At 39.0% G+C, this 25,259-nt stretch overlaps 2 protein-coding genes across 9 annotated transcripts in view; both read left to right on the plus strand.

Annotated features, from left to right (window-relative positions):
- The first annotated feature begins 160 nt into the window (after window positions 1–160).
- On the plus strand, window positions 161–18,400 carry Mpzl3 (myelin protein zero like 3). Of its 2 annotated transcripts, XM_046438646.2 has the most exons (7): window positions 161–347; window positions 5,631–5,797; window positions 9,251–9,461; window positions 10,839–11,004; window positions 12,804–12,867; window positions 14,295–14,396; window positions 15,724–18,400. In XM_046438646.2, exons 1-7 carry the CDS (start codon window positions 275–277, stop codon window positions 15,748–15,750), a joined length of 810 nt encoding a protein of 269 aa, XP_046294602.1. In that variant the 5' UTR covers window positions 161–274; the 3' UTR covers window positions 15,751–18,400. The 2 variants fall into 2 exon arrangements, with proteins under 2 accessions (XP_046294602.1, XP_046294603.1); XM_046438647.2 differs by lacking the exon at window positions 14,295–14,396 and having other exon boundaries at window positions 198–347.
- Window positions 18,401–18,533: 133 nt separating this feature from the next.
- Jaml (junction adhesion molecule like) overlaps window positions 18,534–25,259 on the plus strand; it is a 29,996-nt gene continuing 23,270 nt past the window's right edge. For 4 of the 7 annotated variants that reach the window (XR_009226190.1, XM_058577167.1, XM_058577170.1 and 1 more), the window contains exons 1-6: window positions 18,534–18,960; window positions 19,081–19,169; window positions 19,315–19,414; window positions 19,527–19,678; window positions 23,457–23,564; window positions 24,561–24,623. Coding sequence is in view for 6 of the 7 variants with exons in the window: in XM_058577167.1 (XP_058433150.1) it covers window positions 24,581–24,623 (43 nt within the window). In the remaining variant the exon portion in view is untranslated. Of the gene's footprint in view, window positions 18,961–19,080; window positions 19,170–19,314; window positions 19,415–19,526; window positions 19,679–20,939; window positions 21,007–23,456; window positions 23,565–24,560; window positions 24,624–25,259 lie in introns of all 7 variants that reach the window. The other 3 variants (XM_058577168.1, XM_058577169.1, XM_046438642.2) reach the window with 3 other exon arrangements.

A 25,259-nucleotide genomic window follows, 5' to 3' on the forward strand; every position in this document is an offset into this window, starting at 1 on the left:
AAGATTATTTAGTCGTGCAGAATTCTATAAAAATAAAACCGAAAATTTTCCTAAGTCTGTAACCGATTTCATTTTCAAGCAAAAGAGCAACGAGCTCTCACGAGTCAAAGAATCGCTGGTCAGTGAAACCAGGTGCGATTCTGGAAGGTAGCCACAGCCTATGGCATCTCCGGATGGCCATTTTAAGTTTTCTCGCTGACGTCACTTCCGGGGTTACCTGAGTCGTTACCGGGAGCCGCAAACAAGGTGTACAAGTATCTGAAGAGCTGTCGGGATGCAGCAGAGCGGAGCGGCTGGAGGCCGTGGCTGCGCGCTCTTTTCAGTGCTGGGTATCCTATTTTTCCAGGGTGAGTTCGCCGGCTGGCTGTGTCCCACTTCCGGCTGGGGGGGTTAGGGAAGATGGTCGCTTTTCCGGTTCCGGGTGGGGGGGGGTCTCATCAAAGCCCCCGCTCGGTTTCTGGGAAGGAAGGAAGGGAGGGTGCCGCGGAGGATGTTCTCTTGGTTCACGCCACCCACAGAGGAGAGTTGCTATCTTGTCAGTCCTTTCCTGAGCTCGACCACCTTGTCGCTGTAGTTTGGTGATGACATGACTAGGTGGAACCACAAAGTTCAGGCTTTGGGGGCAACGCGTGGTTATCTTGTATGAGATAATCTGTGGTAGTCTGCTGTTACCCTGATGACAGAAAGGAATTTCTAGTGGCCATAGTGGGTCCCTTTAGTTTTGGGAAACAAAATCGTTACTTGATAATTTTATTTTTTGTAAATGAATATCTTGGGCTATGAAATAAAACGTTTGTCACAGGTCGTGATGTGATTTTGTTATTATACAGAAGTATATTGTTGAAGAAGCAGCAACTGCCTTAGCATTTAAAAAAACATTTTTAAAAATATAAGGTTATGTCGGTTCTTAATCGTCTGAGTGATATCAGAAATACATACGGACACAATAACACTTGTAAAAATTGAGTATGTTTTGATTTCATGTAATTTTCAAATTGCGTATATTTCTGTCCAACCTAATTAATTTCATTTTAGGGTGTAATTATTTCCTGTTTTTTTTTTTTTTTGTGTGTGTGTGTGTCTTTTGGGGAAATCAAATATAATTACAGCAGCATTAGAGTGAATTTTTGACTTCATAAATCTTCCCTGTAAGTAATGGATATTTCTGAAATGAACCTTTAATATTATATAAATATAAATCAGGTGCCCTAATTCTCAGCAGGTAAGACTGGGAAGTTTTTATTTATCTGGTGACTAATATTCTTGCTGCCAGCACACTCCCCAATTCCTCCCAGCTGCCTGTGTCATCATAAGTGTCCAGTTTTTCATCTAAATTCCTTTTGCAATATAATATTTAGTTTGACCTGTCACTTCAAATATACCCAGATCTCTTTCTCTCTTTCTCTTACACACACACACACACACACACACACGAAATGTCAAATATTCTATCAAGGAAAAAAATTTTCTAGAAATAATTGGTGTTTTCTTGAACTTAATGCCATTTCACATTGAAGAATTGCTTCAAATTCAGTGGACCAAATAATTCAAACATTAAAGTTGATTTTATCATCTTCTTGTATGTTGAGGAGATTTATATCTTTTTAAATAACAGGTGTATTGAGATACGGTCACATTCTATGCAATTTATCCATTTAAAATGTACAATTCAGTGGCTTATAGGAGTCATACAGTTGCATAATCATCACCACAACCAATTTTAGAATATTTTTGCCACCCCAAAGAGAAATCCTAAGCCCATTCCCACCTTCTCCCAACCCCTGATAACCACCAGTCCACTTTGTAACTTTGTGGATTTGCCTGTTCTAGGTATTTTATATAAATGGGATCATACAATGTATTTTCTTTTGTGACTGAATTCTTTCACTTAGTGTGTTTTTGATGTTTCATCTTTGTCTTTCTTTCTTTTTTGGCCTGACTTTTGAATCTGTTAGGTAATAGACTTTGTTTTCATACCAATATTTATTTGCCTTTCCTCTTCACAGATAGGACATATTTAATTATTAGTTTGTTCAAATTCTCCTTAAGTTATAAGTCTAATCCTATTATAGCAGTTGTTGAAATGTATAGAAATAATTGAGTAGGTAATATAGTCTTCTCTTTTCCATGTAAATGTGCCATTATATGAACAAAAGATTGGCAGTTGCATATTTTGGAAAATCAAGTTTATAAAATTAGGAACTTTATTCTGTCATATTTCTTTAATTTCTTCCATTTATAAAATTATGTTAAATATGATTTTCCTGTTTTCTTCCCCAATTAAAAATTTTTTTGTGGATATTTCTTTAGTTTACTGTTTTTACCTGTCCAGAATGCTCTTTGACTCAGGTAGAAAAATAAATATCTGCAAAGTCATTAGTCTAAGGTAGAAATTTCTGAATGAATGTAATATTGGATTACAAGGGAAGAGACTTAGAAGGGGATTTGGTAGGGACTGTCAGAGATGTGAAATTTACATGTTTGTGTGTGTGTATATAGCACAATCAGTGTGGGGTGTTGGTTGGGGAGAGAATAAAGGAATTCTGATTTATAACTCTAATCCAGGTCTCTTCTTTGCTCTTTGGAAAACTTTCCATAAAGGGGTAGAGAGTAAATATTTTGGGCTTTTCAGGCACATAGTCTCTGTTGTAACTACTTGGTTCTGCAAAAAGTGCAAAACACCATGATAGACAATATACGTAAGCAAATGAATATGACTATTTTTAAAAAAATATTTATTTTTTAGTTTTAGGTGGACACAATATCTTTATTTTATTTTTATGTGGTGCTGAGGTTTGAACCCAGTGCCTCGCTCATGCCAGGCGAGCGTGCTATCACTTGAGCCACATCCCCAGCCCAATATGGCTGTTTTTTAATAAAACCTTGTTTACATAAATACGTTGAATTTTTTATCTGTGTATCAGGATAATTCTAGAGATTATAATTGGTTTACCTCCATCTGGATAACCCACAGAGCAAAGGGTAAGATTAGTTGCTAGTTTTTCTTAGTTTGCTCCTCTCATGAGACCCATTTGCATTTGGCCCATGGGCCATTGTTTGCTGACCTTTAACCTAAACCAACTGCTCCTTTGATAGTATCCCTTGGGTATCTCACATACATCCAAATTTATCCAGAATCAAATTCATGTTCCCTTTCCAAGTCTGGTACATCTCTAGTCTTCCCTCTCTAGTGACTAGCATCACCAAGTCAGGTGGTGTCATTCTTGACACTACCCTTTCCCTACATTAATTTTTCATGTTGCAATTGTGTGATTTTTCTCCTTCAGGTTATACCAGCTCAGTCTAGAAGTGGTCATGCAATAGAAAGACAGAAGAATAGGGGAGTTAAAAGTGTTGAAAATACTGTAAAGAAGGTGAAAGGGGGTGGGTGGGTTATTAATGAGTATATTTTGGTCCTGTACTAGAATTTATGGAGACTCATTCATCTCTTTCTCTCAGTCTCTCTTTTTCTGACCCCCTCTGTCTTCATTTTTGCCCCAGAGGTGCTTGAATTTAATGGAGGAAATAAATAGCATTTAAATTTACTTGCAATCAATGGCATATGTACTTGAGTAGCTCTGTGTACTAAGTATTATGAGAATGTTGAAGAAATAGTGATGAACTTTATCAGAAAACTTAGGAAAGCATCACAAAGGGGCTAATATGTGTGTGTTTTTTTAAGAAGTGTGATTGTTGAGGGTACGGTGTGATGGAGAAAAACCCAGGCAGGATTGGTAGAGATGGGGACAACCTTCCAGACAGAGACATATTCAAGGAAAGACACAGGTCTTGAAAGGACACAGTGCCTTTGGGAAATGGAAAGACATTTTAGGCATGGTAAAGGGGATGGGATGGGTAGGTGGCAGAGTGGCAGAAGTTTGGGGCCAAATTGTTGTTTGGGTTTTATTCCATGATGCAACAGGGAATTACTGAAGGCTTTTAATCTATATAATGTTCATTTTAATAATAATATTTATTGAAAAATTTTATTATTAAGCATTTTAGGTGTTATCATTTTAATTGTATTGAATCTTCACAATAATCCAATGAAGCAGATTTGGTTATTATTCCTACATACTAAGTGAGGAAATTAAAGTTTGAACAGGTTGGGTAACTGATCATGGTCTCACAGACAGAAAGTTGCTGAGATAGAACTTAAGTTCAGGTCTGGCTAATTCTAATCCATGCTTTAAATTCTGTACTGTACCTGTAATACTTGTGCTTTAGAATAAAAGAGTGGGATGAGGGGACAATACAGATTACCCATTTGTTTCCACCTTCTAGTTTTTAGACTTAGGTAAGGATTTTTCCACATTAATGTGTCATTGAAGTTGTTATTAGTGAGCTCAATCTTGGTCTCCTCCTTTTAAGAGGAATGTGACCAAACTAGATTGTCTAGAGAGGAGTGACAAAAATGATTCAAAGCAGGCAGAGGTAGAGGCAGGGGAACTGATGACTCAGAGCTGTCTGTGGTAGGAAAGGTCGAGACAGTGTAGAAGAACTGAATAGGTGAATGTTGATACGGATGGTACAAAGATGAATTGGACGATAACTCAGTAGCTCTTGGTAAGCTTCTAGTGTTGTACATGTTTTAACTCATTTAATCTTCATAGTGACCTTCCCATAAGGTCCTTGTAAGAATGAGGAGATGGAGCACATACAGTAGCTTGCTGAGGGCCAAGCAGTATCACTGGGATTTGAACTGGGATTTGGACTGGGACTTGAACCCTCTTCATTCTGTGTGTCTTTGGCTAACAGAAGAATCATGGCTCATTGAGGTGGATAAAGAAGCAGGAAAAACAAAGTGCTAGAGACTTAATTTTCTAAAATATGACTCTTTAGTGGAAAATAAGTTTCTACTATTTTCTGAAAGCAGAAATTAATAAGAAAAAAATGCCAGCTCTTTTGGGGGAGATGTCGTGTCAAAGTTGAATATGAGCGAATATGAGTAGGTCTCTGCAGGGTTTAAAAATGCTCTCTTATTTTTGCATTGTAGAATGCATCCAGTTTTTCTGTTTTCCTCCCCATAAGTAAATTTGAACAAATGTGTGATTAATTAACTAGCTTTAATAAAGAGGGGAAAACCAGATAGGCCACGGAATAGTTTTTTAAAATTCTTTGAAAATTTTTCCTATTCTTATTTCCTATTCTCATTTTACTGGTGATTGAGACAGTGACAGCTTCTTGCTACATTTATGCTGTACTTGGGGTAAGTCCCTTAGACCCCACGAAAACTGTCATATTCCCAGAGCATGTGTGTGCTCTGGGATTTGAGAAATGGAAAAGGGTGAATGGTTTTGCCTTTTTGCCTACTGTGGACAGCCCTGCTCACTTGTACTTAATTTAACCATAAACTTGCATTTTGGAAAAAATGCTTGTGTGACTAGGTTTTAAATTTTACCCAAGTATTCAATCTATGATTTAAGATTACAGAAGATAAAAATGCTATCCTAGATTAATGGGGATATCAGGTCCTTGTCCCTTGTGGGATTGCCTGAGAAGACATTGATTGCCCTGACTTTTTGATGAGAGCCATGAAAATGATAAATAGCATGCCTGTGTTGTTCATTGACATCTGTACATTCCACCAAAATTAATACACTTTAAATGTTTGGGCTTGCTTTGATTAGGTGTTCATATCGTCCTTTCCTTGGAGATTAATGCAGATGCTCATGTCCGAGGTTATGTTGGAGAAAAGATCAAGTTGAAATGTACCTTTAAGTCAACTTCGGAAGTCACTGACAAACTGACCATAGATTGGACATACCGCCCTCCCAGCAGCAGTCGCACAGAGTCTGTAAGTGTGTACTTTTCAGAAAGCTGCTTTGAGTCTTCTGGGTCAACAGTTTTGAAATCTTTTTATTGCAAATAACAGGCATTCATGAAGCCTTCTCCTCTTAGAACAGAAGATGGACTTCTATGTAAAGGGAAGGAGATGAGCTTCTGCCCTGTGTGACATTTATTTGATCACAGAGGACGTTTTATTCTTCCATTTAAGAATCTTGCATATAACGTTTTATTCTTCCATTTAAGAATCTTGCATATAAGTTGGGTGTGGTGGCACATGCCTGTAATCCCAGCAGGGATTAGGAAGCTGAGGCAAGAGGACTGCAAGTTCAAAGCCAGCCTCACAATTTAGCGAGACCCTAAGCAGCTTAGTAAGACCCTATCTCAAAATTAAAAATTAAAAAGGGCTAGGGATGTGCCCAGTGATTAAGTGCCCCACGGTTCAATCCCTGATACCGAGAGAGAGAGAGAGAGAGAGAGAGAGAGAGAGAGAGAGAGAGAGAGAGAGAGAGAATCTTGCATATAATTTGCAGGAATAAAATGGCCAAAAAACTAGAGGAAATATGGTTTAATTTTTTTATAGCTTCATTTTCACATTTGATCTACTAAGAAGTGTATCTCCAGGACCACTGACTAAAACAGTTCTATGGGTCCCAGTCACAGACATCCTTTCTCTTAAAACTAGCTGCTCATTTCCTGTTAAATAAAGTTGTCTCAGTGGGTGTATCTGCTTGTATAGCTGTACTTTGTAGATTTATCTTGGCTTCTTCTCCCAGCAGGTAAACATCTGCAGTGATTTATATAGCTGCCTTTGAAGAAAGTGGTGGCACCTTGTGTTGGTGATAGATGTTGTTGGTGACAGATGGTCTTGCTATATTAGAAGCAATATACTTTAGTCACACATATAGAAACCATTTATGGTTCAAATCCCATTGCGGGTATCTAATTGAAGATTAGATACTATAAGACACCCTTTCTCTTTATGATTCCAGCAGTATCCTTAGCTCAGTATAAGTGCTATTCAACAATGTGAATCTCACAACCATATATGTAAGACTAGTTTTTTGAAAGTATTCTTAACTTATTTATGCTGTTTTCCTTTGTTGGGAAAACTTTCCCTTTCATTTTAATGTGTAAGCTTTGAATTCTGTTTTGGAGTCATTTTTCAGTACCACGTAGCTTGGAGCTAGGCAGTTAATTCTAGGGAAGGAAGCTAGACTGCATTCGTGGTTCCTTTTTCTTTAAAACAGTTAACTTTATTCTGAGTATTCAGGAAACCATGGCTGCCCTTGTTTGGCTCAACCTCCTTGGCCAAAAGTAGGACAGAGCAAGCAATGATCTTCTTGGGTAAGAAACCTTATAGACAAACAGTGGATCTCTGTGAGACTGGTAGAAAACCAGCAAACCCACCCAAGTTGGACTCAGTAGACCTTTAAAGTCACATAATGTAATGTTGCAGTTACACAGTTAGTGTAACTGCGTTGATCAATTAGTAAGGATTTGAGTATCACTAATTTAGTATGGAACTTATTGGTTAGATTAACCTTGAAGATACACAGCAGCCTTGTTTTGTCAATCAGGACTTTCAAACCCTTTTATCCTGATGCTGGTAATCAGTGGTAGGCTCTCTTTACCTCCCTTTGGAACACTCATCTCACATATTATTTCTTGATAACTGTATTTACCACTAGAATGTAAGTTCCATGAGGGTAGGAACTGTGCCTGTGTGGCTCCCAGTGTACTGTTTTTTTTTTTTTTTAACATACTGCCTAGAATGCACTCTGCATGTAGTATTTGTTGAACAAATGAACCAACAAGTGATTCAGCATCTTCTCTGGGAAATTGCTGATCAGTTGGGAAATTCAGTGGTTATAAATGCCTAGTTGCTTAAGTGGGAAGTTACCAAGAAAACAAAGGAATTGTTTGTATCTTGAATCTTGCATAAGAGAGAAAACTTACATTGTTTTGTGTACCTGGCTGACCCACCTCCAGGTATAATCAGGGGCTTTTGATGATGAAGTGTCTGATCACCAAGTCCAGTCCAGCACTGTTTTAATTCAATATACATTCATTGAGTCCTTTTTATGCATTTGACTTGGATTTATATTAACTTCCAGGGTAGATAATGTGAGAGAGACTGGATTATATTACACTATGCCAGTGATTTTGAGAATAAACAAAAATCTCCCTTTTGTTACTTAATAATAGGTACCATTGAGTAAGTCAGTTTTTTGTTTGTTTATTTGTTTGTTTTTGGTCTTGTTCCCCTTTCCATAATTTGGAATAGTTAGTTATGTGTTAGTTATAACACATATCATTTAGTGTTATTATAAGGCTAAAGTGAACAAATATGTGGAAGTCATTTGTAAACTATAAAGTGCTATAACAATATGAGACATAACTTTAGAGCAAGGTTTCTCAACTTTGGCACTGTTGACATTTTGAGCCAGATGATTCTTTGTTGTGGGGGCCATCATCCCATGCATTGTGGGAAGTTTAACAGTAATTCTGGCTTCGAATATTCATTAGATTCCAGTAGGCTCATCTCCCCACTGTGACAACAAAATGTCTCCAACTCAACAGTGAGAAAACAAAGAACCTAATTAAAAAATGAGCAAAGGATCTGAACAGATAATTCTCAAAAGAAGAGCTATCAATGGCTATCAGATACATGAAAAATGTTCCATATATCAATTATTATGGAGATTCAAATTAAAACCACGATGAGATATCACCTCACATCTGTTAAAATGATTATTATAAGAAAGACAAGTTATAAAAAATGTAGGAAGGATTAGAGAACAGGGAACCCTGTATACTGTTTGTGGGGATGTAAATTAGTATAGCCATTTTGGAAAATAATATGGAGGCTCTTAAAAAACTAAAAATAGGGGCTGAGGTTGTGGCTCAGTGGTAGAGGACTTGCCTTGCATGTGTGAGGCACTGGGTTTGAGCCTCAGTACCACATAAAAATAAATAAATAAAATAAAGATATTCTATCCATCTGAAAAAAAACTAAACAAACAAACAAAAATAGCTAGGTATATAGCTCAGTGGTAGAACACTGCCAGAAAAAACAATCACATTGTATCCCATGAATATAATAATTATTATTTGTCAATTAAATATAAATAAATAAGTTTTGAAGATGGAAAAAAGTCTCCAACTATTGCCAAATGTTTTATGAGGAGCAGAGTTGCCCTGGTTTAAAGCTATTACTTTAGGATGTTAAGAATTTAGAAGAGATTCAAGAGTTAGGATCCCAGGATTCTTTCATTATTCCTTTTTTGAATTGGCCTTTAGGATAATAGGATGAACCAGAGGATGAAGGTGAAAAAAAAAAAAGCATTTAAAAATTTTCCCAACTACAAGAACCCATTTATATAGTTGTATTTTACTTTGGAACTACTTAGCTTAACATTTTCCAAATTAACATTTTTCTCTCATGGTGTTGCTTTCTTAGATTTTTCATTATCAGTCTTTCCAGTACCCAACCACAGCAGGCACATTTCGGGATCGGATTTCCTGGGTTGGAAATGTGTACAAAGGGGATGCATCTATAAGCATAAGCAATCCTACCCTTAAGGACAATGGGACATTCAGCTGTGCTGTGAAGAATCCCCCAGACGTGCACCATAATATCCCCCTGACAGAGCTAACGGTCACAGAAAGGGGTAAGCTTATTGACATCAGCCTTCTGCAGTGCTTTGGGATTGTTCTGGAGTGCTCATTGAAAAGCAATGAGTTGGGTCATTGGATCCAGTTGAGTCATTGGATCATTGTGACAAAGTGATTTATCTTGCTGCCCTGTTAAGATGAATTTTTCATCTTTATTCTGAAAACTGAATTTTCTCTTCAAATTTTGTCATAGTTTCTCCATTATCCCCTTTTCATTTTAGCCTCAGGTAACCAAAGGTCTTGTGGAATAGATGACAAACCCTTTAGTAAATGGAAGGTTAGCATCTCTGTGAAACAGAAGTCACTCGGGTTTTCCTAATATGTTCACATTCCCAGCTATGAGACAGTGTTCTTGCCTATGTCTTGAAAGGGTATTTCCTCTGTTGATGGATGTGGTACATTTCTTTTATGTTACCAAGGGCAGCAATTTCCTTTTAGTATAAAACAGGTTGAGAGGAAGTTGAGGACTGACCTTTTTTTTCTACATTTTTCCTTGGTGACTATTAAGTGGTTATTCTAGTTCTTAATTGAATTTAAACCAAAGATTTAGAGATACATTATGATTCATCATAGTAACCTTATCATTCTTGGATCTTCCCTCCCCTGCCTTCCTTCTTCCTTCTTCCCTCTTTCCCTTCTTCCCTTTCTCTTCTTCCTCAAATTCCTTCTTCCTCTTTATTGTCTTTTGTCTTTATCTTCTTCAACAATAACTGACAGGTTTCAAAGACAGGAGCACATTCATAATGCTGGAATGATTAGAAACTGATTAAGTTTTTCTGGAAAGCATTTTGAGAATAGGAATTAGATTCTTAGAAGTATATGTCCTTTGATCCTGTAATTTCATTTCAAAATTTAATTTTAAGGAAATAGAGGTAAACATGAGGATTTATGTACAAGGATGTTCATCCTAATGTGACTTTCGAACTCAAAAGAATTTGAAATAAACTTGAATGCCTAGCATTAGAGGATTGATTTAATAAATTTTTTCAATATGGCAGGATACTATGCAGCCATTAAACATCACATCTAGAAGGGATTTTTAATGACATGAAAACATGTTTATTATATTTAGCAAAAAAATGTTAAAATAATATGTAGCATGATTTCTAGATCTAGGAATATGCACCTTACCTTCAAATGCACCCCCATAAACAATACCCCTTGAAAGAAGATTGAATCGGTAAATACCAATGTGTTATTCCTAGGTAGTGGAATTATGGGAGAATTTTTATTCTTCATTGCATTTTTGTGCATTTTCTACATTTTCCACAATGAATTCATTTTCTTTGTAATCAGAAAAAGTACAAGTGCAAAAGCAGAAATTCTCTCATGTCAGAAGAAGCACTTTTACACCTTTTCTTTTTTCCCTCTAGGTTTTGGCACCATGCTGTCCTCTGTGGCCCTTCTTTCCATTCTTGTCTTCATTCCCTCAGTGGTGGTGGTGGTTCTGCTGCTGCTGAGAATGGGGAGGAAGGCTGCGGGGCTGAAGAAGAGGAGCAAGTCTGGCTATAAGAAGTCATCTATTGAAGTTTCAGATGAGTAAGTCCAGCTGCAGCCCTAGTAAACCTATTTCTTTTCAGGGCCCTGCACCCCTCTATCCAGAATTCTATCATGTTGAGTTTAGTTCTGCTGGTGGAGTTTCCTTTTGGACAGGATGGTTCTGGTTGAAAGTGACACTTGTGGATATTGATTTGGAGGGAGTTGGAGGGACTGATAGTATTCTCCTCACCTTCTCCTTTGGAAATCAGATTGTGCAATATTGTGGTTCTAAACATTTTTTCCCCATTGGGTACTGGGGATTGAACTCAGGGGCACTCAACGACACTGAGCCACACCCCCAGCCTATTTTGTATTTTATTTAGAGACAAGGTCACACTGAGTTGTTTAGCGTTTTGCTTTTGCTGAGGCTGGCTCTGAACTCATGATTCTCCTGTTTCATCCTCTCGAGCTACGGGGATCATAGGCGTACACCACCATGCCCAGCACTGACATTTTTTAAAAGTAGATATCTCATTTTTTTCAAAGTTTAGGGGAAACTCCAAGTCAGTTTTTTTCCCCTTCTTTCTCTGTTTCTCTTTTTGGCACTAAGCTGATTTCTCCTGACAGAAAGAAAATACATGTGCAATGAGGGAGGCTTTAAGAATAGCCATGGAGGGTAAGGACAATTTAAATAAGCAAGATCTATTCTTGGTCAGCAGATGCTCCAAAGGGCTAAGTGGATTGTGGTTATCAAAAGCATTTATTAAACATCATTCTGCCAGTGAGCAGCCATGATCCAGTATTTTCCCTCAAAAGATGTCTACTAAAAAAAGTAATAAAAATTAACATAAAAACCCTGTGAGTTCTTTATTATCTGTATTAGGAGTCTTTAACATGGGGAGGAAAGTCTGACCCTTAAAGGGTCCAAAATTTTTATTCTCTGTGTGTGTGTGTGTGGAGAGAGAATGCCCTTAGTAAATAATCTGTGGTTCCCCCAAAATAAAGAACTATTGACCAAAATCCCAATGTTTATTTCAAAATATGGTATACAAAACCTTTCATCAACTGATCCTAAGTCACACACTGCTTTCTATAATTTCTTCTCATTCACCCCACCTCAACTATAGTGAGCTTATTTTTCCCACTAGACATACTACATTTAAGTATAGACATATTGTTTTTATTTTTCCTTGCCTCCTTTCTGCTTTTTTTTTTTAAGTGGTGCTGGGGATTGAACCCAGGGGCTTGTGCATGCAAGACAAGCATTCTACCAAGTGAGATATGTCCCCACAGCCCTTTCCCTCTCTTCTTTGCTGGGAAACTCTTTCTTATCTTCTGGGAACAGCTGAAATATCCCCTTCTCTTGACTCTTCCTGAGTTCTGAAGGGTGAATCAGTCACTCTCTGCCCTTTACTGCCACAGCAGTTTCACCTTAATTCTATTAAGACATTTATCACATTGTATGATATAATACTTGTTAAGTTATAGAAGACCCCTCACCCCCGCCATGAGATCATTGGCTCTTCGAGGGACCAGGTTTTATTTATCTTTTTATCCCTAGTGCAGCACAATGCCCCAGACATTGTTGGTGCTTAGTACTTTTTTGAATGAATGAATGGTTATGACTAGCTGCTATTTATTGAGCATTTACTATGTGCTGGGCATGTAGTGGTAATATCTACATTTCATAGATGAGGAAAGAAGCTCCTGGAGTTGAAGTGATTTGTCCAGTTATCCTGCTAGTAAGTGGAAGAGCTGGGGTCTAAACTCAGACCTGTCTGACTTTAAGACCTGAGCTTTTAACTGGCCCACTATACTGGATAGTGACAATAGGGATTTGGTTTGTACCCTTTCCACAGCACTGACCAGGAGGAGAAAGACGAGTGCATGGCAAGGCTTTGTGTCCATTGTGCCGAGTGTCTGGTAAGTCCTTGCCATTTCTTCTGTTGACTGTGGTGTCTCACTTTCCTCCCTGCTTAAGGGGACTCTATGTCGTCAAAGGCAGCAGAGAATATACAGGTAGGTCCAAAGAAGGTATGAACCAGTATTTCCCCAAAGCATTTTGGCCTCTGGGGATCTCTACCAATTCTAAGAATGATTTTTTTTTCCTGCCTCATGGGCATAGAGTGGTATTCTTAGGTCAGGAATGGGGCTAGAAGAGGAATGTCTCATGCCATTGAATTCATACTAAGACACTTCAACTCACTGGATCCAGAACCTTGAATTTAACTTTTAGGCTGAGCTTTGGTATTTTCCAGGGAGTTAGAGTTTTAGGTAACTTAATGTCTTTTATCAATAAGAAACACTATTTTGGAAGGCCCAATTTTTCATTTAAATTTCAAAAAACTATCATCCTTCCCCCTTTGGGCAATTGCTGTGACTAATAGGCATGTGTAGCTATCCTAGGATCGAAGGAGGAGGGAAGGCTCTCTGATGTGGTACAGTTGGAAATAGGTCAAAAGCAACTTGTGATCTAGTGTGAAACACACCTGTCATTTCAAGGTCCAAACTTGAGCCCTCTTTGTACTTACTGCCAAGCTCGGCACTTGGTCACATGAGTGTAGCCTAATTATTTATTGCAGTAATCTTTGTTTCTGCTTCTCTCCAGCCCTTGAGTAACATATTAAGATGAGGGAAAGATTATTAGTGCTAGGGAAGAGGGAGTACCTGATGCCAACTCTTCAGGCTTTGAATATTTTTATAACACAAAATAAGTTAGTGTTCTTATGGTTATTATTTGTTGAGCGTCTGACACATGTCACATGCCTTCTTGTAGGGAAGGACATGTCACTTCCTAACCACCATTCTAGGTGGCTATGAAACAGTAGAATGGTGGTTAGGAAGCAGCAGTGAAGAAAAACTGACAAAAACTTCTGCCCTCAAAGAAAGAACTTAACATTCTTTTCCTGATAAACTTTCTCATCCTCCCAGATCAGCTGAAATGTCACCTTTGCTTAAACTGGGGTACAAACACTGACTTAATCTTAAAAATAAGTAAAATATATACTATACCAGGTAGTTTTAATGCTATGAAGAAAAATAGAACAGGAAAGGGAGATGGGACGGCTGGATAGGGGTGTATGAGGATGGTTGGGGACACCCTCACTAAGATGATATTTATGCAAACTGCTAAAAGAAGTAGATAGCAAGCCATATGACCACTGTGGAGGAGCATTTCTAGATTGGGGAGATGAAGAAAAATTAACCAAGGAGGCTGAGAAGTCATAATCAATAAGGTTGAAGGAAAACTGGGTGAATTTGGCATACTGGGAGATAGGGAAGAAAGTGTTTCAAGGAGGGCAAATAAAATGAGAACTGAGAAGTGATTGTTGATGGTTGATAATGTGCAGGCCACCGGTGACCTTTGTAAAAGTGGCTCCAGTGGAACGGTGGAGTCGAAGCCTGACTCGGGGAGGTCAAGAAAGATTCCAAAGAGACACTGGAGAATGTGGGTGTGTATAGCTTGCCTTGCTGTAGCCCGATTCAGAGAAATAGACAATACATGGAAGGAGGAATGTGTCAAGAATTATTTTTTTTATTATGGGAAAAATTGAGCAAATTTATCAGCTGATGGGAATGATCCAGTCAAGAAGGAAAAATTGATGCCGCAGAAGAGAGAAGGAGGGTTGTTGGGGGTGATGCCAGGATTTAGTGCACACGTGGAGATGTTGGATTGAGGCAAAGGCAGTAGGAGTGTGAAAGAAGAGTAGGGAAGGCCAAAAAGATGGGGCCATATGCTTGTCAGTGGTAAATACGATGATGGGAGACTGCTTCTCTATTCCCAGTGGTAGGAGAAAGCAGTACCATCAGCTGAGAATGATGGGAGGAGGTGTTAGAAGATAAGGGAAAGAGGTTAAGTTATGAAATAGACATTTGGGAGAATAGGAGAATTAATGACCTGTGAAATGCCAGGTAATGCTCATGGCCCAACTTAAGTTAGAAGTAATGTATGTGAGTTTCTGTAATAAGAATAAGAATCATGGTAATAGGAGCTAAGCTTGAATGAGTGTTAAAGGTGGCAGGCACAGCTAAGTAATTTACATCTATTGTCTCATTCACTTCTCATAATGGTACTGTGAGGTGTATTTTTATTATCCCCATTTCATAGATAAGGAACCTGAGTCTTAGAGAAGTTGAGGAACTCTATCTAGCCAGGTGCAGTGGACACACCTGTAGTCCCAGCAGCTCAGGAAGCTGAGGCAGGAGGATTGCAAGTTCAAAGCAGCCTCAGCAACTTAGCGAGGCCCTAAGCAACTCAGAAAGATCCTGTCTCTAAATAAAATATAAAAAAGGGGCTGGGGATGTGGCTCAGTGGTTAAGTGACTCTGAGTTCAATTCCTGGTACCAAAAAACAAAACAAAACAAAAATCCTCAACAACAACAACAACAACAAACCACAAAGAACTTTATCCAAAGTTACACAGACAGCAAAGGGTGGAACTCAAAGTTAGAGCAACTCCTACTCTAAACTCCTAACCCTGGTCTTGTGCATTCTGCTGAAGGCAGTCACCTTTTCTTGTGTGTTGTGGTTTTCAAAAAATATTCACCAAGGAAAAGGGAGCCATTAGGGCTTTGAGGAGGAAAATATCCCAGTGAACACATTTCATTGAGGTCTTGTGAACTTTCATGGGAATTTAGGTGGGTTGAGTCAGTGGCATTTCAATCTTATTGTCAAAGTCAGCTTTCACTGGAGGATCCAAAGGTGTGATCTTTGCTTAGATTCTAACTGTGGCGTTGCACTTCACGTGTACACCCCCCATGCTGCTCTTTCCTCTGTAGGATTCAGACTATGAAGAGACATACTGATGAAAGTCAGCAGAATGTAAGAAGAGTCACCTAACAACAGAAAACATCCATTCTGCTGCAGCTGTAGCCTTTCCAGAGGAGGGGAGCTGGCCAGGACAGCAGTGACGGAGGATTCTGGAGGTCTTCAGTAAAGACTATGAACCATTTATTTATTGAAGAAATCTTCTTTTTGTATTTATAAACTGTTCAGAAACTTTCATAAGAGACTCATGACTTCCCCTTTTAAAAAGTTACACTCTAATTGAATGAAGAAATTCTTTCCTTGAAGAGAAAGATAACTTTTTGGTTTACCTTTGTTCTTGAATGTATTATGTTTTCTTCCAATTGTTTGAAGGAGAATCCTAAATGTGTGCCACACTGCTGATGCCAAAGTGCTATTTTTTACTGAAGCAAAGCTTGCAGCTCCTGATGATGGGCTACCAGACAAAAGGCTTGTTTGGGATAGATGTCCATTAGCCATGAACTTTTCCAGCTGTGAGTCTACAACATACACTACTTGGTTCAATGATATAATCATTGGTTGTATCTGGGTGACTTGGAATGAGCCCCTAATTTTTTTAGAGTTGTTTGGATCAGGAGTCATTGGTTTGCTTTGACTGGGTTTTTAAACTATTAAAGTATTATCATTTACACTTAAGGAAAGGACTAGTGAGGTAGAGGAATTATTTTTGTTTGTCTTGCTAGGTGCAATTTGGGCCAAGGAGCTTTGTCATTCTACTTTCCTATAGTTGACTAATTTGTGGTTTCCTTCTTGACTTTTCAGGTCAGAGGCAAGAAAAACTCCTCAAAAGGTTTTAAGTGGGGACTTATAGAATATATTGAACAGTTAGTTGAAATTAAATCTTTTCACTTGTATTGTCCTTCAAATTTTTTTGGTCTAAAATACACCAATTATGAGTGAACTATGGTATTTGCAAGCTATTTTGCATAATATTGGAGAGGAGGAAGTAAGGTTATGCACAACATCTATGTCTTCTTTCTCTTCTCTCTATACCTCAAAACACATTCCTCCATTCTACAGCAACCTACTTCACTTTTTGATTATCCCTTCTCCCATCTTTGTTGTTTCAGCAGAGAATGGTCCCTTTCCATGGTTCTTCCCTAGGTGGCTCAGGAGGCTTTCCTATGGTAGTATTATATACTATATATGTTTTTTTAAAAATCAGTTCTACATTTTCTGCCAAGATCTAATTTCTAAAATTTGTGCCATTAATTCCATCCCAATGATTTGGCCTCGTCTCTTTTGTTAATTTAGTGCACAGATTAGAAAATCTGGTTATTTGATAGATATTTTTGAATTGTTTCTGGTCACATCAGTCTGTTGCAGAGGCCAAGACAGGACTGATGTTTACATTTCCAGTGATTAAATTTTATACTTTTTTTTTTCACCATTTGTTAATTATGTGATTCTCTGTGGTCAATTTAACGAGACCATTCTGGTGCCTCAAAAGAGAGGAAAATTTGAGCAGCTGATCTTGAAGATTTAAAAATAGAGATGAAATACTGAGGGGGACTTTTTGTGGGTCTCATTTCTCTGAGAGAGAGAGAGAAGAGATCACGTTACAGGAACCCATTTGAAGCCACATCCCATTGAAGGAGGAACCAGAGTTTGGGTTAGGTTTTCTTGCAAAGATTAGTCTGTCTTGGATGTTTGCTGCTTTAGGTAAATGGTGCTCTGTGAAAACTCAGACATGTTATTTTGTAGCCTTTATCATGATTTGACCCAGTCCCTCTATTTTAAATGACAGAACAGTAGAATCCTTCATGGTAAAGGAATAAGTTGGTACTTTATTCTGCTTCATGGGTTTGTGGTCACATCCCAGTCCAGGCTGCCCTGTTTCCTTCCTGTGTATTGACACTTGAGTTGCTGCTTTTTACCTCCAAAGGAGCAGAAAAGTGTATAGACCCGTGCCTTCTTAGAGGATGGAAGAAAGATAAAGTGTTTTCTTTTTGTTTGTTTAATGTACTGTTTTAATAACTTCTAAGGTCTTAGTCTATTTATTTCCTTTTGCTGCTCTGTGGGCACTTGTCACACCATGTGGTGACTAGCCTTATCTAGAGAGGGAATTTCATTAAAAAGGCATTAAAAACCTTCAGATTTTTTCTTTGCTTTCTCAAGCTTTCTTGTGGTTACGTTATCTTACCAATTTTATGCATTAGGTTTCTTAATTCTGTTACACAATGTAAATTTATAAAGTGCTTTGTGTTTCCCCTGTTAGCTGTTACTGCAGGTCACTTGGGAAACATCTTAATTCTCTTGAATTGGGTGCTATTGCTTCAAGAGAGAAGCTTGCACGTGCTTGTTTTTAAAACAACAACAACAACAACAAAATTCTGGGGACCACATCCTGAACTTGAATGTTGCATAATGAACTACTCAGCTGTAGTCATAAAGGAGAACTGTAAGAATATCCATTGGAATGGAGCAAGACTATTACTTAATTACACAACTCAAAACTTTTAGAAGAGGCAGCTGCATTCCTTTGCCTGCAAAGGAATGTTGTTGGACTGTTAACTGCTATACCTCGTTGCCTTTTTTGTTCATTTGTTTTGTAGGAGGGCATGCACTGTTAGGCCATGTGCACACGATTGTAACTCTTGGTATCTTTATTCTATCACAGTTAATAAAGTTCTTTGTACCTTCTGGCTACCTCTTGGTGTATGTCTTACTTATGAGAGTTGTTATGTGAGGAAAAGGGGGGGTTTGTGGTTTTCAGCATTGAGTAAAAGATTTGTCTGAGCTGAAACCCAGCAAGAACCTACAGCTCACATAGCAGGGCCGATAATAAATTTTCCGAAAATCTGTGAGCTGGTTGCCACGCTGATGGTGACTTGAAATTGCCTAATGGTGGAAATATTCATACTACAGAGATTGCTGCCTTACCAGCATATCACTTTTCAAGGACCATGCAGCATGGTCCTTGAGGAAAGCAAACATTCACAAGCCTTTCATGTGATATGGACAAGTTCCATAAGGCAAGTATACTCAGGCCAATTGGTCAAGTCAATTGAGTTCAGGTTGAAGGCTACATTGAGAATGCTTATTTTAAAGTAGTGAGTTAGACTGAGAGAGCCCTCACACTGAAGAAAACTTGACTTCTTATCTGGGATGTCCAAGTCACCCAAGTGGTTCTCTGGAAGAATAACTGACTGTCTGTATGCTGGAAATGCTGATAACTCACCGTCACAGGAAATCTACACGGCTAGATGGTGAGTTGGAGGACTGAGCAGGGATGGGATAATTGACTGGCTATGTGGCACCTCTGTATTGAGAGAAAAAATGAGAGGTTGCTATATCTTAAAACAGATTTTTTTTTTTTTTTGTACCAGGAATTGAACCCAGGAGTGCTTAACTAGCCACATCCCTGGCCCTTTTTATATTTTATTTTGAGACGGGGTCTAACTTGCTTAGGAACTTGGTAAGTTTCTGAGGCTAGCTATGAACTCATGATCCTCCTGCCTCAGCCTCCCAGGCTACTGTAATGTCAGGTGTGCCTGGCTCAGTCAGATGTTTTGTGTCAATCTTTATTGATTTTGTTTTCATGAAACTGATTTCTTTCTCAGCAAGTTTACTTGATGCCACTCAAGATCCTACCCTCAGAAAGTTTGTAATGTGGAAGGGGAGATGACACCTGCAGAGATCTGGGATGTGAGGCCCACCTCAGTAAGTTGAATTAAGAATGTTTTTTAGAATGAAAATACAAATTAAAAGTGGGTAATGGGCCAGATGACTGAAACAAGAACCTTGATTTGGAGGTTCCTGTTTGTCTCTGCAGCCACCCCGGGACATGTATGCATGCATGCACATTTGCTGTGATGTGCTTAGAGCTTGACGTAGTGTGTTGGCAGAAGTCTCTTCAGTCTGGTGTGGGACCTGCAGCAGTGGAGGATTTAAGTGCATTGCTCGTCCTGGGTATCTTCATCTTGGGTAAGATACTGCTTTGTATTTTGTGAGCTGTTATTGGAACTTTTCTCAGAAGGCTTGTTCTCACTCAGAGGAAAGCTGGTTTAATTGGCGACCTCAGGATCATTGTGGAGCCAATTGCAGAACTCTTGTTCTTAGCAGGGGGACTGCCATAAGGTAGTCCATTGAGTGCAGTTTTAGTTTCTGTAATTTATGTTAAGATCCTCAGAGAGAAGAAGGGTAGAGTTTGTGGGTAATAAGAGAGTAAGCAAGGAGGGAAATGACAAGGCTTCCACTGTTAAATTGCTTTAGAGCAGGGCTGTGAGTGGCTGTCCTTGAGCTTTTGGCAGGACTCTTTCCTTGCTATTTTGTTTTTTTCTCCCCATTCTAGACAAGCCAATACTTAACCTTTCAAAGGCAGGTATTCAAACCTCCCAAGAGGGCTAGGCTGTTGTCCTGACTTTTCACAACCTGGCATGGTCCTGACCTTGGACAAGATTGATGCAAGCTGGTTGAGGTATAATGTGGTCTGAAGGGGGGAGCAGGAGTACATAATGACTTCCAAGGTCCCATTCGAGGACAAGGCTGGCTGATGTAGCCTAGACTGTGTTACGTGGTCTCAGAGGGGAAAACAAGGGCATATTTTAAGAGATTCATGTCTCAGAGTGGTTATGTGGACTTGTATACCTACAAATACTCAAGAGGCCTGTTGAGGTACACAGGAGCATGCAGGGAAGTTGAGGGGTCTTAGCATCACGGCAGAGTGGGCTGTGAGCAAGGGGAGAATGTACAGTTGTCGCTTGATCAGTGGTGGGTTGCCCACTTGGGTCAAACAATATTGCAATATTTGGGGGTCATTTTCACGTCTTTTATGGTAATCTCATTGTCATAAGTCACTTTTCCAAAGTTTTTTTTTCTGTCATAATTATGCCACAGATAACAATTTTCCTACACTATATTTTCTCTTTCTTTAAGTCAATTTTTTAATTTGTTCTTTTTTTAATATACATGACAGTAGAATGTATTTAGATAGGCATACATGGAATCCAACTTCCATTCTTCTGGTTGTACATGATGTGGAATTACATTGGTCATGCATTTAATATATGATTTCCTACACTAGGAAATAGGAAAAGGATCCTGATATTTTCACACACACACACACACACACACACACACACACCCCACCCAAGGAGTGACAGGAGGTGTTATTTAGGAGTTATATTGTGAAAAAGCCATGAGTTCAGGTCCAAATTTTTGGTCAACATATGAATTTCCTATGCAGAATTATCTCAAGAATTATACTGCAGAAGATAAATCAGTATCTGGAAAGAGAAGGAAGTAGGGTGGAGGTAAGAGTTTAATGGTATCTATTATCAAGCTGTTTCTGAATGCTTTTGTTGGGAGTTTTAAAAACAGATTTATGAGTAGATAATCATTTTAAAAATATATGTATTATGTATATTTATTTCAGAATGTTGGTGTTCAGGTATATATGTATTCAGAATACATTTGTATGGGTATACATATATATGTGCATGTGTGTATGTGATATATATTCATGTGCCAAGTAACATTTCAGTCAATGACAATGCACAACAGTGGTCCCATAAGGTTAAACTGCCTAGTTGCATTGTAGCAATTTCAATTTGTATAAGTACATTCTATGATTCTCCTCACAATGGTGAAATAAATCACCTAGTGACACATTTCTCAGAATGCATCTCCATTGTGAAGTGATACATGTGTCTATGTGTGTGTATATATGTGTGCGTGTGTATATAAATGAATAAATGTATATGAAAGAATGTCTGGACATTTTCTAGCTAGGAAATTGAACTTGACTCGAGAGTTCTTGGTTACTGTTCAAGGTGTCTTGAACCCATACGGTGAGTAGTTACTGAGTGCTTCTCTGCACCTTGCACCATGCTACTGCTGGAGGTTTAGTGGCACACAGGCACAGCTCTTGGCTTCATGGGGCTTGTAGTCTTGGTGAATATGGTGAGAGCAAGACTTTAACCACATAAGCATGCTAATAAATAATTAGAAGTTGTGACATGTGCCCTGAAAAGATATATTGTACTATTAAGACATGTGGCTGGGGATCTGACTTAGGATGGACGATTGAGGAGATATTTCACTGAGAAAATGACATTTCACTTGACATTAGAAAGATTAAAAGAGTTAGTGGGATGAAGGTATGAGCAGTAGGGATTTATTCAGGGGGAGCAGACAAATACTGTCCCCCCACTTCTCGGTACTAGGGATTGAACCCAGGGGCGCTCTACCCCTGAGCTACATCCCCAGTCCTTTTTATTTTTTGCTTGGAGACAAGGTCTTGCTAAGTTGCTGAGGCTAGCCTTGAACGTATGATCCTCCTGCCTCAGTCCTCTGAGTTGCTGGGAATACAGGTGTGTACCATCACACCAGCTGTGAGTATTGTTTTGACATATTAAGTTCAGGGACGCTTCCCTCTAACATAGTGATTACTTTCACCAACATGGAAAAGCAGTATAGTGTGACAAGGGTACAGGCTCAGGTCCAGAGTGCCTGGGTTTGGATCCTGGCTCTGCCACCTGCTGTGTGTTCTTATGTAGGTCACCTCACCAATCTGTGCCTCAGTTTTCTTATCTCTTAGATCTCTCAGATTGTGAGGATTAAGCGGGTGAACATGTTTGTTGCTCAGATAGTACCTGATATATAGCCTTGTCTGATTTATTGCATATCAACTCCTGATTTCCATTGTGGCACTCATTAACTGGGAAAATAAAAGTATGATTCTTTAATGTTAAAGATTTTGCTCAGGAAGTTGAGTGATTTTCCCGAAGATCAAAGAGTTAGTCAATGGAAGGTCTGAGCCTAGAAGATAATCTTTTTAAACTCTAATTTAGTGCTCTTCTGCTAAGATCTTTGCTTTTCTCTTCATTCACTCAGAACACTAATGATGTATTTGAGTATTTGGGGCTGAAAATCGGTATATTCTATTTATCAGATTGTTTGCACCTTTTAAATAATTTATTTGAAAGTGGTTGGGTGTGGTTCTGAGAGTTGCTAATGAGGTTGTAGGATGCCTTGCAGTTGATTTCCATGTAATGGTCACATTGGCAGTGAAGACATCTTTCCAGTATGTGCCAGACACTTTACGGCTGTTGTAGTGCAGGAATGGGGCCCAAATATAAGCAAGACATGGATGATCTTGTCTTTGAGAATACACAGACCTGGTGACAGACATGGAAATCAACCATTTCTCTTTCATATAGGTGGTGCACTGCTGGGCGGGGGGGGGGGGGCGGGGGGTTTCTAGTGCTGAGTGCTATTTGCTGGGCAGAGGAGGGAGCACAACCGATTTTTTGGAAAAGGATACATTCAGAGGGTGACAAAGATTTCATGTCCCACTAGGATGAACTGAAGTTAAGACGTGTTCTTTTTATGACCCTCATCCATGTAGGTGTGAGATGAGGTGGGTGGTGTGGAGCAGGAATAGGGCTGTGGCTATAGAGAGACTGTGTTTTCACGAGAGGTACTTCTATTTAGGGGAACTCAGTGTGACTCCCTTTATATCTGACTCAGTGTAATTATTATCGATATTGTTATAGAGGGTTCAAGATGCAAACTGAAAAGTTTCAGTTCATTCTGATTCATCATTTGCCATTCTTATAAAGAACCCAAATCTTCCCTGAAGCTACAAATCATTTTCCATCTGACTCTTGAGGTATAAAAAAAATAGGATCTTCTATGGTAATGCTTCCTATTTTTCAAAGCACTGTTTTCTACCTTGTCATATTTGATCCTTGTGTTATAGACGAGGAAGCCGAGGCTCAGTAAGATCAAGTGGGACCTAAGGCAGGAACCTCCTTGAGCAATTGGATCCAGATTCTCCAGGTGGAGGATTTTGTTGATTAGAATACAGGTAAGGAATCTCTTCAATTGGTTTTTACAAGTTAAAATGGCCACCATTATGTGCCAGATGGCCTATCTTGTTGTTAGTGCAACAACAGACCTCTCCCCTTTACAGATTTGGAGGTGGAATTTCTACAGTGCCAGGTGGCTAGGTGTTCAGGGATTATGGCTGAGACTAGGCACAGTAGTAGATAGGAACCCAAAACTGGATGAATTGTAACTTGTTGGCATTAGGGTTCTTCTGTTAAGCTGAGAAAACGTGGGGGCATTATGTAGAGAACAGTGAGTCCTTTTGTAGGAACTGGTGAGTGCAGTGAAATCAATACCACAGAGATAATATAAACAGAGAAATACTTTTGCCCAGTGTGGTCCAGTTCTTATTCTACTCACACTGCTTTGCTTTTAAAATAACAACAAAAAACCTCACCATGGACCTTTCATGTAGCTTCATGTCCTAAATTTGGTTAATTCCTTAAGTGAGTTTAAACTTTCCCCATATTTATGTATCTCCTCTCCCACATGCACTGAATATTCTTCCTATATTTCAAAGTAGTAGTTCTGATTTAGTTGGAAGAGGGTGAAAATTTCAGGCTGTATATCTTGTAATTTTTTGTTTGTGTTAAATGTGCCAGTTGTGGTATGTTTGGGGTTGTCATCTCCAGGGCAATCCTGCAATCATTTGCTTTTTATTTTTTTTCCGGAACATCAACTTTTATCTAATCTTTCATTATAGCCAATCTAAAGCAGCCCCCAAGTGTCTTTCCAAACATCACCCTGTTTTGCTTCATCGCAGCCCTTATCAACAGCTGGTGTTTCTCATTTGCACATTCATCTGCTTCTTTTTTGCCCATCCTGCCCTACATGTAAACTGCATGAGCTGGGACCATGTCTTTCTTGAGCAATGCTGCGCCCCAGTGCCTCAGAGGCTTGCCCACACAGGTACTCACTGTTTGTTTGTTAAATTAATAAACTTCTCTGGACATAATTTTCTGATTTTTATCTTTAGATTGAAAAGTTGAGAGCAGCATGTTTTGCCCACTGCAGCTGGTCCTGATCCCAACGTTACTGGGTAAGTAGAAGCCAAGGAACCATGGGAGGTATTTGATTTCTCATAACTCTTGTGCATTTTTAAAAACCTTTTTGTTTTGTTTTTGGTAGTTTTTAATTCCCTTTGATTTTTGGAAAATGAAAACCCTAGCCTGGAACTTCATGGTTTAAGTGAAACAGCTGTTTTGGAAGCAGGTAGTGGGCTCTTTCTTGGGAAGCTGAAACTTCCTGTTTCTATTAGTCACAGAATGTCTTGGGTTTATCCTGGATGTTCTAGGACCTTCTTGTGTGTACAAAAAAAGTTTCTCTATGGCCTTCCTCCACTTTAAATTGTCTTCAAAACCACAGCTAGTCTCAGATCCAGAATTGAAACGACCAGACACGCCAGAATCCTTTTCATTGTTTTCACTCGTAGCCATGCCAGCGCCAGCCTTCTTGCAGTTCCTCAAATGCCTGAGCTCTTTCCCAATATGGTGGTTTCCTTTGCCTGGAAGCTTCCTTCCTCTCTTTGGCACCTCACACTAGTGAGCCTGCTCCCTTTCCCATTAAGATCCATTTTCTTCTGTGAAGCCTGCTAATGGTCTCAGGCCGTGTCTATACCTTAGGCAGGTGCTCAGGGCTGCTTCCTGTTGTTCATCTCCACTGCTAATTTTTTAAA

The sequence above is a fragment of the Marmota monax genome, unplaced genomic scaffold, assembly GCF_021218885.2.
Source record: "Marmota monax isolate L192 unplaced genomic scaffold, Marmota_monax_Labrador192_F-V1.1 WCK01_AAM20220418_F8-fsc00081, whole genome shotgun sequence".
NCBI classification, from domain to species: Eukaryota; Metazoa; Chordata; class Mammalia; order Rodentia; family Sciuridae; genus Marmota; species Marmota monax.

Coding starts and splice junctions, on each gene's coding strand:
- Mpzl3 (XM_046438646.2), top strand. CDS start 275: ATGCAGCAGAGCGGAGCGGCTGGAGGCCGTGGCTGCGCGCTCTTTTCA. Junction 5,798..9,250: donor GCAGCAGTCGCACAGAGTCT/GTAAGTGTGTAC, acceptor TTGCTTTCTTAG/ATTTTTCATTATCAGTCTTT. Junction 14,397..15,723: donor AGAGACACTGGAGAATGTGG/GTGTGTATAGCT, acceptor TTTCCTCTGTAG/GATTCAGACTATGAAGAGAC.